The sequence below is a fragment of the Alligator sinensis genome, unplaced genomic scaffold, assembly GCF_000455745.1.
Source record: "Alligator sinensis unplaced genomic scaffold, ASM45574v1 scaffold189_1, whole genome shotgun sequence".
Lineage (NCBI taxonomy): Eukaryota > Metazoa > Chordata > Crocodylia > Alligatoridae > Alligator > Alligator sinensis.
The window spans coordinates 137,336-154,106 of record NW_005843009.1 but is presented as its reverse complement, the minus strand read 5'-3'; the positions used below and the strand labels follow the sequence as shown (position 1 = coordinate 154,106).

General features: G+C 47.0%; 1 protein-coding gene across 1 annotated transcript in view; it reads left to right on the top strand.

The window, feature by feature from the left end:
- Positions 1-16,771, top strand: part of TMPRSS9 (transmembrane serine protease 9) — a 41,065-nt gene that overhangs the window by 4,753 nt on the left and 19,541 nt on the right. The window contains exons 3-9 of the mRNA XM_025193063.1: positions 47-169; positions 1,625-1,765; positions 3,163-3,334; positions 3,764-4,038; positions 4,374-4,510; positions 6,721-7,093; positions 8,060-8,231. Coding sequence (XP_025048848.1) covers positions 47-169; positions 1,625-1,765; positions 3,163-3,334; positions 3,764-4,038; positions 4,374-4,510; positions 6,721-7,093; positions 8,060-8,231 — 1,393 coding nt within the window. The remainder of the gene's footprint in view (positions 1-46; positions 170-1,624; positions 1,766-3,162; positions 3,335-3,763; positions 4,039-4,373; positions 4,511-6,720; positions 7,094-8,059; positions 8,232-16,771) is intronic.

Sequence of the window (16,771 nt, the reverse complement as noted above, 5' to 3'; positions counted from 1 at the left end):
AACTCCAGTGTGATTGTCCATTTCCGTCTTCACTTCATCCACCAAGCTTCCCAACCTTTGAGCTCCAGCTTGGAGGAAGAGGCACTCACACGTGGGCTAACAGAAGCACTGAACAAACAGGGTATCCCTCTGGCTACCTATGGGACTATATCCTCAGCCTTTCTCACAAGTAAGTAACTCCCTTCCCCACTGAGAGACACAAAAGCAAGCTGACTTCCTGAGTGGGGCAATGTTGCCAAAGAAAACATTAACTAGAGCAAGGGCTGATATAAGACAAAGGTTACTGGTCATCTTCTCCAGCTTGATCAGTCTGCTCCTCCTTCCCTTATGTCAGTCACAGTCATGGCAAGAACTGCATATTACACAGGGGTACCCATTAGATAAACAGGACAAGAACCTGCCAAGCCCAGGCTTTCCTTATTCCCTGTGTTAGGAAGGAAAAATAGGACTCCTATGGGAGCTGCTTAAGCAGAGGAGCAGTAGACATGCAGAGCTTTAGCAGACTTTCCCCAACAGCAGAGCTTTTACTATGCAGCAAATAAGCCCTTGGTCAGAGTCAAGGCCCAGCCAGAGCCCAGCCAGTCTGCAGGAGAATGCTAAGTCTGTGATGCCACAGACTGCATCTCTCCACTTCTCTTCTCTCAATTTCGTTACAGGACCAAGCGAGGCATCACCATATGGAATTGAATTGAAATCAGGTATGTTAGAAGCCCCAAAGCCAGTCTACAGATTCATACAGCATTTGCCATAGAGTTTGCCCCTTCTTAGCTTATGTCCCTGTGCACAATGATGTTGCCTCTTCTTACCAGGCCCTGAGGTTCTTTTAGAGCTGAGGGAACTCAGGCCCAGGGCCTGTGACAGAGACTGAGATGATTGCAGTCCTTCACCCTGATCAAGGTCTGGGTTCTGATCTTTCCAAGAGTCTAGAAAAGACCTATCCCTGGTACAGCACCTGAAGCTCTAACAGGGACCATAGGAGATGGTAGAGAGAAAGGTCAATTTGTGCAATTATCATCAATGACAATGAAGAGTAGTAGCTGGATTGGAGTGTTGTACCTGTGATGGACCACAAAATATGCAAGGAGAAAAGGGATTTTTTTATGGTACCTTTTGTTGGATCAACTGATTAGTTGGGGGAAATCTTATATGAGCTTTTGGCAGAGTGCCCTTCCTCAGGGCAGTAGAGAAGTCATTGTACACAGTGGGTGCATCTACACAAGACACTTTATTGAGCAGTACACCAATCTACGGCACAGTCAGGCATCACCAGGTACCTGTGAGTAGCAGCTACTGGGACAGTAAATTAATCTACTGCGCACTTAGCTAGTACATGTGTAGACATGCTCCCGAGAAAGGCTTACTGTGCAGTATTTTACTGCACAATAAGCCTAATGCACATTAATAGCACATGTAGACACACCCAGTGATATGTTCTCTCCTTACTCCTTGAAGCCCTAATCATGAGGTGCCCTAAGCATCTACTTCATGACTTTCTCCTAACAGTGGCATTGATTTCTTTGCAAAGATAGTCTCTGGCTGTTTTGTATCCCCTCTAGCCCTCCACATATACATGCACACCTTGGCTAGAAGGCTCTAGAAGGCTATTGAATGTTCACAGGTAAAGTTAACCATCTCTTTCCTGTTCGTCTAGGCAGTTGCCCTGGAAATACATTTGCTTGTAAGAACAGCCAGTGTGTATGGAAAGAGAACCCAGAGTGTGATGGCCACGCTGACTGCTTGGATGCCTCTGATGAGGCAGACTGTGGTAGGTCCTCCTACTGTATACATCAGGCAATGGTTGGTTTTCTGGGCCCATGGTAACTGCAGTCATTTATGTGGTTATGTGAGGACCAAGTCAGGAATCCACAGAAAATCAGGGTGTCCAGTATATCCAGCACAGACAGTCTCTCTGGAAGATGTGGGTCCTGTTCAGTAGAGGCAACTAATCCTCTTTGTAAGAAATGACTTTGAAGAAGCTGAAGGATGAATAGTTCATATAGTCCATAGCCCATTAAAGCAGTGAGCATTACTGTTGCCCCCACACACTAAAGCAGAGGCTTAGTGGGACATGTGCAGCATCAGGCAGAGCCATGCCCTGATACTGTCTTTCATTGACAATATAGATGTCTCGAGTCCTCTTGTCCCTAACACAGAAGCCACCCATCACACTGGCACTGGGGACCTTTGCTGACAGTGTCAAAAGGAAGGTCCAAGAGTGAACACTTCTCTCAACCCAGAGGAACCTGTCTAGCAAGGCTAAGGCCCAGGAGAATGCAAAGTGAAGGGAAAGCTGGATCAGATTGGTTCTGTTCAATGGGTTGAAAAAGAAGTGCAACTCCATCTCTGTCCCTAGAGCTAACATTCACTATAACCATGACTCCACCCAACACACATGGCATCTGAAGCTAGGCAGCAAATCACAGCAAGTGAACTCACTGGAGTTAGTGTTAGAAACATACTGGGCCCATCTACATGCTCATTAATGCACTGTAATTACAGAGCATTTAGTTTAGTACTTCCTTAATGAAGTACTAACTGAATGCACAATAACTACATTTGCTGCCCAGCAGCACCAGCACATGGGGGGCTTTTCCTGTGGCAGTTACTGTGCAGTAGCTTATTAGCACAGGTTTTTACTGGCATGCTACTGTGCAGTGTTATTAGGTTACCGCACAGTAAATGTCTCATGTAGACGTGCCCACTGAGACACACCCACTAGTCAGTTTGAGAGGAGCTCATTTTCCAGCTGGTTACTTGGAGCAGCTTCGATGATGTTTAGCTTTTACAGGGTGCAGCTTCTATGACATCTTCCTATGCCCTGCCTGCACAAGAGTAACTTGTAGAATGGCTCCTAGTGAGAAAGCCTCTACTGATGAATCCCAAGCTGCAAGGCTAATCACAGCAACCCATTCTGTGGATGCTTCCTTAGCTAGCTGCCCCTTTCCATGAATACGCTCTGATTGTAGTCTGAAGCCTGCACCTTCCAATACAGTGTCAACAATGGCTTCACTCTCTGCGGCAGGCACAAGTATGCACCAAGCAAGGTAGACCTTTCCCCTGCCCCAGTGAACTCCGCTTGGGATATGTTTGAAGTGCTTGACCTGTTCTGGCCACACCGGAAGTAGCCTCCAGGGCTCACATGAGCTCTTTTCTACCTTTCAGACTGTGGGAGTCGACCCGCCATGCAGACAGCCAACAGGATTGTGGGAGGCTCCAAAGCCTCCAGAGGGGAGTTTCCATGGCAAGTCAGCCTGAGGGAAAACAACGAGCATTTCTGTGGTGCAGCCATCCTCACTGAGAAGTGGCTGGTGTCTGCTGCTCACTGCTTTAATGAGTAAGCCCCCACCACTAGCAAGTGAATTTGACCCCACTTCCAACTAGCAGAAAAACTGGTGTTGTATCTCAATATCCAGCCTCTCACCAAGCTAAAACAGACTGTGGGCCCATCTCAGTTGATCATCTGTTTACCGCCATTCCAGACTAGACCACTGGGAAGGTGGATCCACACCCCAAGCCCAGCTATTCCAAGCCCATATGTATGCTCTGGCCCATGCTGGCATTGTGGTGATCTGCAGTGCCATGAACACAGGGCACTGTAACACAGCAGTTACTGTATCATGAGGGGTTTCAAGGGTCATGTGCCAGTTCCAGTTCAAGGCACAACAGCTGCTGCTGTTTAAATGTCTTCCTTTTGACATGAGCAGGCCATCAAGGGGCAACGTGGGAGGAGAGTTCATGCACAACCCTGCTGTATGCATTTCAGGTTTCAGGACCCAAAGGTCTGGGCTGCCTATGCAGGAACCACCTCTCTCAGTGGCATCGACCCCAGCACTGTGAAAGCTGGCATTGCACAGATAATCACACACCCTTCTTATAATGCGGATACTGCTGATTTTGACGTGGCTGTGCTGGAGCTTGCAAGTCCTATGGCCTTTAACAAGTACATCCAGCCCGTGTGCCTACCAGGAGCTGGGCACCACTTCCCTGCTGGCAAGAAATGTCTCATCTCTGGCTGGGGCTACCTTAAGGAAGACTTTTGTAAGCAGTGCTCTCTCAGGATGGTGTGCATGGGGCACCTCGGAAAGGCTAGTGGATGAAGTGGGAGGGTACCTGGAGAACTGTGAGAAGACAGGAAATTGGGAAACATGGAGAAGGAAAGGAAGGTAGCACACCCATAGAAGTTGTGGAGGGGAGCAACCACAAAAGAGCAACTGAAGGGTTTGGGGTGGGGGGAGGCTGGGGGAAGGTGCATGCTATACTGAGCTGTAGGTCAAGTGCTGAAGTTGAGCTGACCTGCCAAGAGCAGCCAAGTAGTGCATGAGCCTTTGGCCTGAAGAGCGGGAACAGTTTATTTCCTTGTCTCTCTCCACTAGTGGTAAAACCAGAGACCTTGCAGAAGGCGACAGTGGAGCTGCTGGACCAGGTGTTGTGCTCTAGCCTGTATAGCTATGCCCTCACTGACAGGATGGTGTGCGCTGGCTACTTGGAGGGGAAAATTGATTCATGCCAGGTAAGAGAAGACCTCTCCTAGTACCAGTTGCATATTCATGTTTATAAAAAAATAAATCCACTTGCTGCTAAAACAGACACAGTACTGTGCCTGGGCAGCTAAAGACTCTGGTTTCTATGACACCATGGATACATCACCTCTTACCAGTGTGAGGTCCACAAAGCTGTCAGCTCCCTCCACAGCCACACAGGATGGATGACTGGTGAGAGCTTACATCTGTAAAAAAACAAAGAAGTGGAAGGAAGGGGTTTGTCATCTAGTGGTTTGAGAACAGCACTAGGAGCCAGGACTCCTGAATTATGTTCCTGGGTCTTCAACTAATTAACTCTGTTTCCTAGAATAAAGTCCATTAACTTATTTTATTTTTGCTTAAATTTGCCCACATGTAGAATTAAGGTACTGTTATAGACCTACCTTGGTGGCAGAGGGGCAGGTTGTCAAGTTTGTGAATGGTCTAGAGGCCTTCCGCAGGCAATGCTAGTTGAGGATGACATTATCTGTTCCAGTGGGGGTCAACCTTTTTGACAAGAATGCCAAAAGTTAAGTCCAAAGCATGAGATAATGCCACTCTAATAATCAACCACTCCCACCACTCAGTGCTGCTGAATCCCATTGCCACCGGGACATGACAATGCTGAATTTGGTGGCAACTACCCCCAACAGGGACAAACCCTTGAGCCAGCACTGACCCCCAGTTCCCACCCCCTCCTCTGATCCCCGCGTCCTTCCTGACTGCCACTCCAATCCCCTTCCCCTCCCGAATGTCGCTCTGATCTCTGCCCCTCCCCGATCTGCTGCATGCCAAATCCACTGGATGCCTGTGCCACTTGTGGACTGTATTCCACAGGTTGGCCACCACTGATTTATTCTATATACCTAATATAAAGAGAAGCTTCCAGGCTCTTTGGCTTCTACCCACCCTGAATATACAAATGCCCAGACTGGCAAAGTCCAGCTACTTGTAAATATTCATGTTTATAAAAAAACAATTCCACTGGCTGCTGAAGCACTGGAAAGCAAAACAAAGATGCTGTGTCCTGCAGCATCTGACACTCTTTTTTGCTCTTCCTTTCCCTGAAGCTGTGCTGGCATCTAAGGCACTCTTTGTACTTGAAGAAAGAAGCAGCCAGGAAATTCTAATTGCTAACACTGGTAGAACCTTTGGAAGGGAGGAAATATTATCATATACCAGGCGGAAAAGAAAAGAAAGAGAGAACCAGCTAGGAAACCAGCAGACTTAAAGCATGGAAAACTGTAAAAGAAAAAATACTCTTCTGTGGGTGCATCTACATGTGCCCCTATGGCACCGTTGTTACTGCACCATCATTTAGTACTTCCTCTGGCAGCGCATGGTTGTTTTTAGCTGCTACATCACTGTAAGGACACATTATAATGAGGGAGCATGTCACTGCAGTGACCTAGCTGTGGCAGCATGGTTTGTACCTGCCAATGCTATGCTGCCATAGTGCATTGCTACGGTGACACAGGATCTCTTGTAGATGTGCCCAGTTATTTAGGAATCCCCTTGGGTTAAGCAGGGCCAGCTTCATGACGAATGCTGCATAGGTCCTCCTACAATACTATCCCACTAACAAACCACAAAGAGTCCAGCCCTGGTGGCTAGAGAAAATAAAAAGAGCTGTCCATTCTGTCAAGCATTTAGGATTTTAATACCCCCGCAGAATTTCAAAGTGCTTGTATGTGCAGTGCAATAAAAAATGAACACCAAATAGCAGTCAAGTGAGCACCATGCCCAGTGTTGAACATCTAAGTGAATCTATGAGTGGAGGGTCAATTTAGTTGATCACAAGGTTGTTGGGAGTGGGAGCTCATTGTCCCAGATCACTGAAATGGTATCTTCACCCTTGGTGTACAGCAAGGTCTTAGATTTGATAGCTCCTGTTTGATAACGTGGTAGTTTGGCTACTCCTCAAGCAAGCGCCTCCTCTACTTACACATCCAGACAGAACCCTGAAAATATCTTAGGTGATCCTTTGCCCACAACTGAAATGTTTCAGCCATCTCTGAGATAGGACACATCAGCTCTATAACAGCATTCAGCAACACTGCACAGCAGTTTAGGACAGAGATTAAAATCTAATAAGAGGGGGGAAATGATGGCTGCTTTCCTGAGTTCAGACATGGGACTTCTGTCACACCCTGGCTCATGGAAGTGCTGTGGGTGCCTTAGTCTGGACTCTTTCTTGCAGGGTGACTCTGGTGGCCCCCTGGTTTGTGAAGAACCATCTGGCAAGTTTTTCCTAGCAGGCATCGTGAGCTGGGGAATCGGCTGTGCTGAAGCCAGGCGACCAGGAGTTTATGCCCGAGTGACAAAGCTCAGAGACTGGATCCTTGATGCTGTCTCTGCCTCCCCTGCCTTCACAGCACTCACCCTCCCAGAAACACCTTCTAGCACAAACAGCAGTTCTGCCACCACTGAAGGGATCAGCAACAGCATCACCAGCACTCCTAGAGCTATCTCCACTATCTCCTCAACCCCAGCCACCAGCAAGTCAGCTACCACTGCCAGGCCTCAAGGTATTGTGCCCCTACAATGGTCAATCTCTCTGACTAGTTTCAATGGTCAAGACAGGCATGATTTTTTAGGGATCTGTTCCTCAATGAACTGAAATAGCCCTTTTCTATTTGGTGCAGTAGAAAATGTCAGGCTGGCTCATCTGACCCTCAGATATGCAATGCAGTCTTAGTTTGGTGGAAACCATGATCTCTGTAGTCTCTGAGCTGCATGCACAAAGCAGTCTGCCATAGCATCCTGGGGCTTTGGCCAGCCAGTTGCACATGCAGGGTCATTTGTGTCTGTATTTGGTCACTGCTTGACTTTAGAAACCACATTGGAAGCCACAAATGTATTGAAATCTTGCCAGCACCACTGGCAGTCCTTAGCACTTGAGAAACAGCCTGCCTGCTCCATGACTGCAGTAACATTGGGAGGGGCACTGTGCATCACTGTAGCTCTTCTGCATGTACCTGTCTGTCTTTATCACTGGAAGATCTGATGATTCAAAGCCAACTGCTGCACATGGGAGGGATTTGGTAGGCCTACAGAATCCAAGTGACTTCCACCTGGGCAAGAAAAGACAGATCTTTAAGATGGTTTTTCAGCCCATGTGGCATCTAGCTCCCAGAAGCCTTCCTGCTGCCTCTGATAAGGAAGGCAGACTCTGAGTGTTTCTCCAGGTGAGGGTGGTTAATGAAATAACTCCCAATACAAAATAATCAAGATGAGGGACCACTGGAACTGCAGGATCTTCTACCTCTATGACATATCCCAGCATGAAGCAGTAGCAAAAAAAATGACTTGCAGGATCTACTAAGGGCAGGCAGAGATGATGGGGATGGGGAGGAAGCCTGTTGATAGGATGAGGAAATTTGGCAGGCAGAAGCTTAGATAAATGCCCCTGAATTGGCCTTTAGCTGACCAGTACTGCTTTGCTGGGTCTCACTGGTGAGCAGGGCCCTAAACTAGCTGCTTGCTGACCCCAAAGCCAGACACACATGTTGACAAATTATGCTTTTCTTCCTGTTCAGAATGTGGTGGACGACCTGGTCTCTCTAAACCCAACAAGATTGTGGGAGGATTCAATGCTTCCAGAGGAGAGATCCCCTGGCAAGTCAGCCTGAAGGAAGGGTCGAGACATTTCTGTGGAGCCACCGTCGTTGGAGAGCGCTGGCTCCTGTCAGCAGCTCACTGTTTCAATCAGTAAGAGCCTGTCTCATTTGGGGTTGACTGAGAAAATGACATGTATGGTGCTTTTGTTCCTGTTTGCCCTGCTGTTGTCACACAGTCTGCTGGAGCCTGAAGTAGTCTGCAGTCATGCAGCACCACTGATTCGTAGCAAGTCACTTAGCTCTTGTTACTTGGTGGTAAAGGGGCAAAGTGATGTCATGGTTTGGAGACAAGAGCAGGAATTCATCACTAGCTTCATTGTGACACATGATTAACAGCAAGTGCTGCAAGGACCCATAATAGTTCCTTGAGTATTTTGTACATGTATTAATGATGTAAGAAAGGAGGGTTACCAGTGAGAGGGCTGGGTTTTTGGTTGTAGCCGTGTTGGTCTACGGACATAGGCAGGCAAGGTTCTTTGGGTAGATGTGATATCTTTTATTAGACCAACTGAGTAGTTGGAAACAAGTTCTTATCAAGCTTTCAGGTGCAGTCACCCTTCTTCGGGCATAGGAAGCCTCTGCTGGTCTGAGACTCCAAGGAATGAGAGAAGCTAAAAGTGTGGCAGGATGTCAGTGAGAATGATGCCAGTGAGAGGGCAAAATTTACAAATGATGCAAAAATCATTTAGATTAGTAACAACCAGAGAGGACCTCAAGAGACTTCAGAGAACTGTACCCAAGCTAGGTGAATGGGTAATGTAATGAAAGATGAAGTTCAATGTCAATAAATTAATGTACTTTGGAAAGGATTTTTTCTACACCTCCCAGGTTTTTTAATTAACTGTAGTTAAACTCTGGTGAGTTTAAACTGTGCTGCAGGTGGACCTGAGCTGATAAGTATCACAGTTCAGTATGCAGCTGTGATGGAAAAAAAGGACAAGGACATTAGGATGCATAAGGAATGGGACAGAGCAGCAACACCCAATCTTTCTGGGCTGTAGGCCAGATGAGTTGCATGGGGTTCGCCTGTGGGCCTGATCCAGAGAGGAGCTACTATGTGGGCTTAATCCGGCATGTGGATCCGGCCCTGCAGGCCACAGGACTTGGAAATTTGATGGCGAGGAGTGTTGGCAGAATTGCTTGCCACCACTCCCTCATTGCCAAATCTCTGGACCTGTGAAGAGCCCCATGGACCAGATGACTCAGCTCCACAGGCTAGATCTGGCCCATGGGCTGAAGGTTGAGAACTACTGGGATAAAAAATATTACAGAAAGATTCTAATGCCATTATATAGGCACTGTGTGCAGGGCTGGCCACCCCCATTTAAAAAGGATACTGCACAATTAGAGGGAGTGCAGGGAAAGACAACAAAAAGGATTTGGAGCCCAGGAAAACTCTCCAGTTAACAGAGATTGAAGCAACCAAGACTGTTTTCCTTAAATAGGAGACAGTAAGAGACACAAAAGTATATAAAATGATGGCTAGCCTGGAAAAATCAGTTTGAGATCTTCAAGGGGAGAGTTGTGAAACTGTTAGATATGAATTAAAATAGGTACAGTGAAAAGAAATACCTTTTCCTGTCACACCCAGTTAGACTGTGGAACTCATTGCCACAGGTTGTCTTTGCAGGAAATTCTGTAAGACTCAATGACAGACTGGGCATTTTATACAGATACCAAGACTATACAGTTATAACAGTCAGTACAAACAAGGAGCCTCAGAAGGCAGATGAAGATTATACTTCAGAGTTTAAACTAAACTAATCTTCACTGGGAATACAAACAAAACCTTTTTTAGGGTCAAGCTACTGCCCATTTGCTTCTTCAGAGTTTATGCACCTTCCTTGGAAGGTGATGTTTGCTTATGTATTTGATTTACATGCCACCCTTCCCAACAAGGCTCAGGATGGCTCACAGTAAGAGACAGAATAAGTAAATGGAATAAAAACATGAACACGGCTCAGGAAAACACACAAAGGTATTACAACTGTTCTGGGAAATGTCCAGGCTCAAGCTCTGGTGGGCCTCAAAGGGGAGGGAGTCCCAAAGCTTAGGAGCAACTACTGAGAATGAACTTGCATGTGTTTTCACCAAGTGAATGTGGTGCACTGACAGGACTATTAGGAGATTGCTTTCAGCTGCCCTCAGGGACTGCGATAGAGTGTAAGGGAGAAGCTGGTTTCTTAGGTATTCAGGGCCAGACAAGTTAGGGCTTTATAGATCAAAATGAGTACCTTGAATTATACCCAGAAAGCAACCGGGAGCCAGTGCAGACTCTAGAGAACTAGAGTTATGTGCTCCTGGAGACCCACCGCCATCAGAAAGCGAGCAACTGCATTCTTTACCAGATGTGGCTTCCAGGTGGTCATCAAGGGCAGTCCCATATACAGTACAGTGCAGTAGTCTAGCCTCAAGGTTACAAAAGCATAGGTGATTTTGGCAAGATCCAAGACTGAACAAAATTATGACCTACTGAGGTCCCTTCTGACCCTAACATCTATGAAAAACTGCAGCGTTCTCACCAGATGGAGTCGGTGAAAGGCACTCCTAGCCAATGCCACTCTCGAAGATCCAGGTGCAGCAGAGGAACCCGGAGTACTCAAAGTTGTGAAACTGTGTGACAGGGGAAGGCTGAACCCCATCAATTATAGGTGTCCTAATCCTCTCCAGGTCAAGCAGTCTGTCCACCTCCATCAACACTGTCAACTTTTTGGATTCAACTTCAATCACTTCACTCACATCCAGTTCTCTATTGCTGCCAGGCACTGGGAAGAGACCAAGATTATGAGGACTGGGTATCAACACACCTATAGCTTGGGAGGTACCATTCTAAGTAGCACAACTGCGGAAAGGGATCTCGGAGCTGTAGTCGACTGCAAAATGAACATGAGTTGCCAATATGAAGAAGTAATAAGTAAAGCTAACCACACCCTTTCTTGCATAAGTAAGTGCATCACAAACAGGTCCAGGGAGGTGATACTTCCCCTCTATGCGGCATTGGTCAGGCTGCAGCTGGAGTGCTGTGTCCAGTTTTTGGCACCACACTTCAGGAGGGATGTGGATAACCTGGAATGGGTTCAGAGAAGGGCCACCCATCTGGTTAAAGGCCTACAGGTAAAATCCTATGAGGACCGATTGAGGGACCTAAATCTCTTCAGCCTCCTCAAGAGAAGGCTGAGAGGTGATCTTGTAGCTGTCTACAAACTCACCGGGGAGGGGACAGCAAGAAATAAGGGATACAATGTTTACCAGGGCACCCCTCAGGGTAACTGGAAACAATGGCCACAAACTGATGGAGAGCAAATTCAGATTGGACATCAGGAAAAAAATTTTTACAGTGAGGGTTGCCAAAATATAGGATATGTTTCCAAGGGAGGTGGTGCTGTCCCTTTCCTTGGAGGTATTTAAGAGGAGATTGGACAAACACCTAGCTGGGGTCATCTGACTCCAGCACTCTTTCGTATATCATGATCTGGGAGAACGTCTGTTTGCCAGAGCACCACAAGGAAAAACAAGGACCAACGGTCATAAACTCCTCCAAGACCATTTCAGGCTGGACATAAGGAAAAATTTCTTTACTGTCCAAGCCCCCAAGACCTGGAATTGATTGCCTCCAGAAGTGGTGCAGGCACCTACTCTGGACTCATTCAAGAAGCGTTTGGATGCTTATTTTGCTGGGATCCTTTGATCCTAGCCATCTTCCTGCCCCTGGGGCAGGGGCTGGATTTGATGATCTTCGAGGTCCCTTCCAGCCCTAACGTCTATGAAATCTATAAGATGAAAATAAGAAATAGAGCTGGAGATCATCAGCGTACTGATGGCATCTCACTCCAGACCTCTGTACAGTCTCGGCCAGTGGCCTCATATACACGTGGAACAGGAGGCACAACAAGGTGGAGCCGCTGGGGGATCCCACAGGAAACATCCTGAGGAGATGATAAGCACTTGCCCATTACTAGCCTCAGGGACCTGGGGCCAATTTAGAGCAGTCCTGCAAATACCCACCAAGTCACATAAATCAACTTCAGTCTGATACAGTTTAAGCAATGTTATCAAAGGCTGCTGAAAGATCAAGCAAGGTGAACAGGGCACAATTTATCCTGTCAATGTCCAAGGGAGCATCATCAACCCCAGCCAGGAGCACAGTCTCTGGGCTATGCCCAGGACAAAAGCCAGACTGACAAAGGTCCAGGAATGCAAGTGTAGCCAGGTGCACCTGGAGCTGTTGGGTGACCTCCCATTCAATGACCTTCCTTAAACTGTCTGGGCAATCCTGAGTGTAGGCTGGATTTTACAAACCAGAAAGGTCATGGTTCCAGGTTACAACTGGTCACCCACATCCCCCTGAGCACATCCTCTAAATCAGTGGGCAACAATAATTGAAACCAATCCATATAAACTGGGCAAAACTGAGTTTCACCAACCCTGAATTCTGACTCTGCACAAAAGTGGCAGCCCCCAAGCCATGCTGGATACAAGTGATTTTGTCTACAAAGTAGATGACAAATTCATTACAGTAGACTGCAGAAGACCTGGTTTCTGGGTGGAGGCAACCTGCATTAACCAGGACATACACCTCCTGGAACAGTTCCACCAGAAAGCACTTCGCAGATGCAATGGTGAGAAAAATCTCCTTTGACACCAGTGTTGCTACGCAATACTCCTTTAAGAAGAATCTATGCCACAGTTGGTTGGCAGAAGCATAAATAGCCAACACTGCATCCTGAGTGGCAACAGGATATGGTGCAGGAGTAGTAGTGAGAGGTTTGCTGCTGCAGAGGAATATAATCTCCTTTTTTGCTGCTGACGTGTTTGTCAAGCAGTTATCTAAATACTGATTTTTAGTAGCAAGAAAAGGCTATGGCAGCTCCCTGCGGCAGCAGCAAACCTCAAGCAACTGCTCCACCCTCCCTGCTGCCAGAGCCAGAGTCACAGCAAGAAATGTGCAGGGTCTGGGGGCCTGTGTGGGGGATGGAGGAAAGGAAGGTGGCATGCCCCTCTGGGGCTTATGTTAGGCCTGCGCAAAGCCGCTAATATTCGCTTTGGATTTGGCTGATTCGGGGGACAGTGATTCGATTCGATGATTCGAATCACTGTCCCAAATCAATTTGGGTGAATCTCCGAATCAGCCAGGCCCATCTCCTACCCACTTTCCCAGCCCGGCAATGGCTGCCACGCCTGCCCCAGCTCCTGGCTCTTTGGAAAAAAAGCCCCAACTCACCATGTGCTGCCAGGCAGGGGGCAATCCCCACTGCCCCCCACTGTGTGTGGGACTCTTCATGAGGCCCTGAACCCCCACCACCGCTCCCCCAGCCCCTCCCCATGGTTGCCCCGTCCACCCCAGCTCCAGTTCCCTAGGTCTGCTGTAGTGGGGGTTGGAGAGGAGACAGGCAGAAGCAAGTGGAAGGAGGGATGGAATCAGTAGATATGGGCAGAGTTGTTGTGTGTGAACTCTGCCAGTGGTAGGACGAAGACACAGGTGTCCTGGTGGTGGTCCAACAAGCACCAGAGGTACTGTTCCAGTGCATTCAGTCTGACAATTAAGGGGAAAAAAAACCAAAACCCGGAACTCACTGCAGGGGGGGGGTGTCTTAAAGGGCTGGAGCTGGGGTGGGCAGGGCAGGGGTTGGGGGGCGGCACTGAGGGAAGAGGCAGGGGATGGGGCCTGGCAGGGGTCCCCCCATGGTTCTCTCCCCCACACCCAGCCCCCCCTGCCCCCTACTTCCCAGCTCTACCTTATGTCCCACTCACCCACCTATTATGATGTTGTCAGTTGGCTCTGGCATGGGTTGAGAACCACCTGCTCTCTAACCACTGCCCCTCTCACTCCATCTGCCTCAGCTTCCTCATATACAATGATGGGAGGGGGCAACTGGATGCCACTGGGTGCATGACCAAGGTAAATGTGCAGAGTACCCATCACAGTTGGTTACTGTTGGAGATAGGAAACTGGGCTAAAAGAACAGGTGAACATCGAACTCCAGGACCAGTGAGTCTGATCCTCTGCAATTATAGGCAGTCATTTACCCTAGGGATCCCCCAAAACACTAATTCCAAACTCCAACCCACAGCTACAAGACCTGATATCCCAAACACTACCAACACCCCTTAATATGTGATATGTAAAAGCAGGGGAGACAAGGGCAGTATCTGTGCCCCACTACTGCAATGACAGGAAACAAGAGAATATAAGAAATGTCATTTACTGGGTCAGACCATAATCCCAATATGCTGTCTCTCAGTGGCAGCATGCGGGTGCTCAGAGGGAGAGTGAACAGGGCACATCGAGAATCTTCCAACCCCTGCTCCTCTCCCATTGCAGCTTCCAGTAATCAGAGGTTTAGCATGTTCAGATTTTGAGGCTGCGCACACAGAATCAGAGGGAGCTGACAGATGTGTGGGGAAAAAATGTGCTTTACCAGAAGAAATAGCACATTAGTTTGACCCGGCTCTGCAGCGTCTGTATAGATAGGGCACTTCAGCAGGGCTTTTTAGTGCTTTTGTCTAATAGCTGATTCAATCAGCTATTAGATAAAAGCACCACAAAAGCACCGCTGAAGCACCCCATCTGTATAGATGTTGGACGAGCCGGGTCCAACTAAAGTAATGCCTCTTCTGGCCATGTGCTGGGTTCAGCATGGGGGCACGCTGAGTTTAAAGTAAAGCACCGTTTTGCGGGGTTTTTACATCTGTAAGCAGCCATAGAGAAGTAGGCCTGGGAAGTACCTCCAGAGGTCATCTAGTCCAAACCCCTGTCTGAAGCAGGATCATCCCTATCCAAACCACCCTCAACCCTGAGACAAAAAAGATATAACATCCTAATCTGCCACAGGTAAAGCAAGGGGACCATGGTGGCCAATGTCCTGCTGCTGCAAAGGTTGTTAAAATACGCTCAGTACCTGCATTTCCTCCAAGGCTCTGTCTAATCTCTTCTGGGCTGGGTGAAACTGTCAGCCCCCGCAGTATCTTGTGGCAATGAGTTCCACGTGTTAATTGCATGCTGTGTAAAAAAGAACTTTATCGTGTTAGTTTTAAACCTACTACCTAATAGTCTCATTTTGTGTTCCCTACTACTATTTTGAGGGATGGTAGATAATAATTCCCTATTTCCTTTATCTGCATCATTTAATATTTTGTAGACCTCTATCAACTTTCCCCTGCCAAGCTTCTGTTTTTTAAGCTGAAAATTCCTAGCCTATTTAATCTTTCCTCATATGGAAGCCCCTGATCATCCTTGATGTCCTTCTATGTACCTTTAAAGCTCTTCTTTTTTAGTTTAATATGTGCTCAAAAAATCCCAGAAAAGAAACTATCCCCCATACTACAGAGCCAAAAATCCCTGAGATTTTTAAGTACCCTCAAGAGCATATGCCGGCCGGCCACCTCCTCCCAGCCATAGCTGTGGCCAATGTTTCGGTGTCATAGGAATACAAAAAACAACAAAAACAAAAACAAAAAACCCAGCAGAAAAGAGTAGTATTCATGAGGGAGAAAAGAATCCGTCCTGACCCCGTTAGTGACCAGCAAGAGCCGTGAGAATTGCCAGGCACCTACTAGATTACCACAAAGTAACCTCTGTACTCTGATATGGGGATTGCAAATACTTCATTTTACATATTACATCGGTCCCCTGTTAACCCAAGACCTTCCTATTATACCATCCCTTCTATAAACGTGTCAAGGACAGTGTTAAAGCAATCCAGGGTTTTTTTGTTCCTAGCTAGTTGGCTCAGGCAACCACTCCAAAACTTCACCCCTCTGATAATGGGGAATCTTCCTCTAATTTCCCATTGAAATTTGTTCATAGCCAGTTCCTCTGATCTTGTGCCAGTGTTTTTTCAGCCTGAGAAGTTCTTCTCCCACAACATTGAACCAAAAATACATTTGTAAAAAGTAATCATATCCTCCCTCAATCTCTGTCTTCTGTGCTAAACAAGCCATGTTCCTTCAACCTTTTATCCTATCAATATGGTTTTCATTTTCTTAACCATCTTCATGGGCCTTCTTTGTCCCTATTCCAGTTTATGTTAATCTTGTTTTGAACAATGGTCACCAGAGCTATGTGCAGTTTTCTAAATAAGGGTCTTTCTAATGCCTTGTAAAATAGTACTAGTATTTCTTTGTCACTACTATATGTACCCCACCTCATTTACAAACTAACTTTGCTTCGGCCTTTTTCACAGCATCATCAAACTGACAGCTCCTGATCATTCTGTGCTCAACCAGTACCACCAGTTCTTCAGTTGCCTTCGTTCTGTGCGTCCCCATTTAATAGCCAAAGTCCTTGTGTATGACTTTGCACTTCATGCTGTTAAATTTCATAGTACTTCTAGTGCTTCATTACACAAGATGTTCTAAATCTTCCTGTTTAATAATCTACCCCCCCCACACACACATACACGCACACCATCTTTGCGTCATCAGCTATTTCATGAGGACGTTTCTAGTAATAAAATATTAAGCAGGATGAGTAACAAGCCAAGGCTTAGCTGAAAGTAATCAGGGAACCAGGCTAAGTCATGCCTCAGGAAGAGGTCCCCAACCACACTGGCTTATATAAACTTATATAACAGTATATAACAGCATGCTGTCTGAGCAGCAGCCCAACTTGCTGTGCCCCTGAGCTAGCTT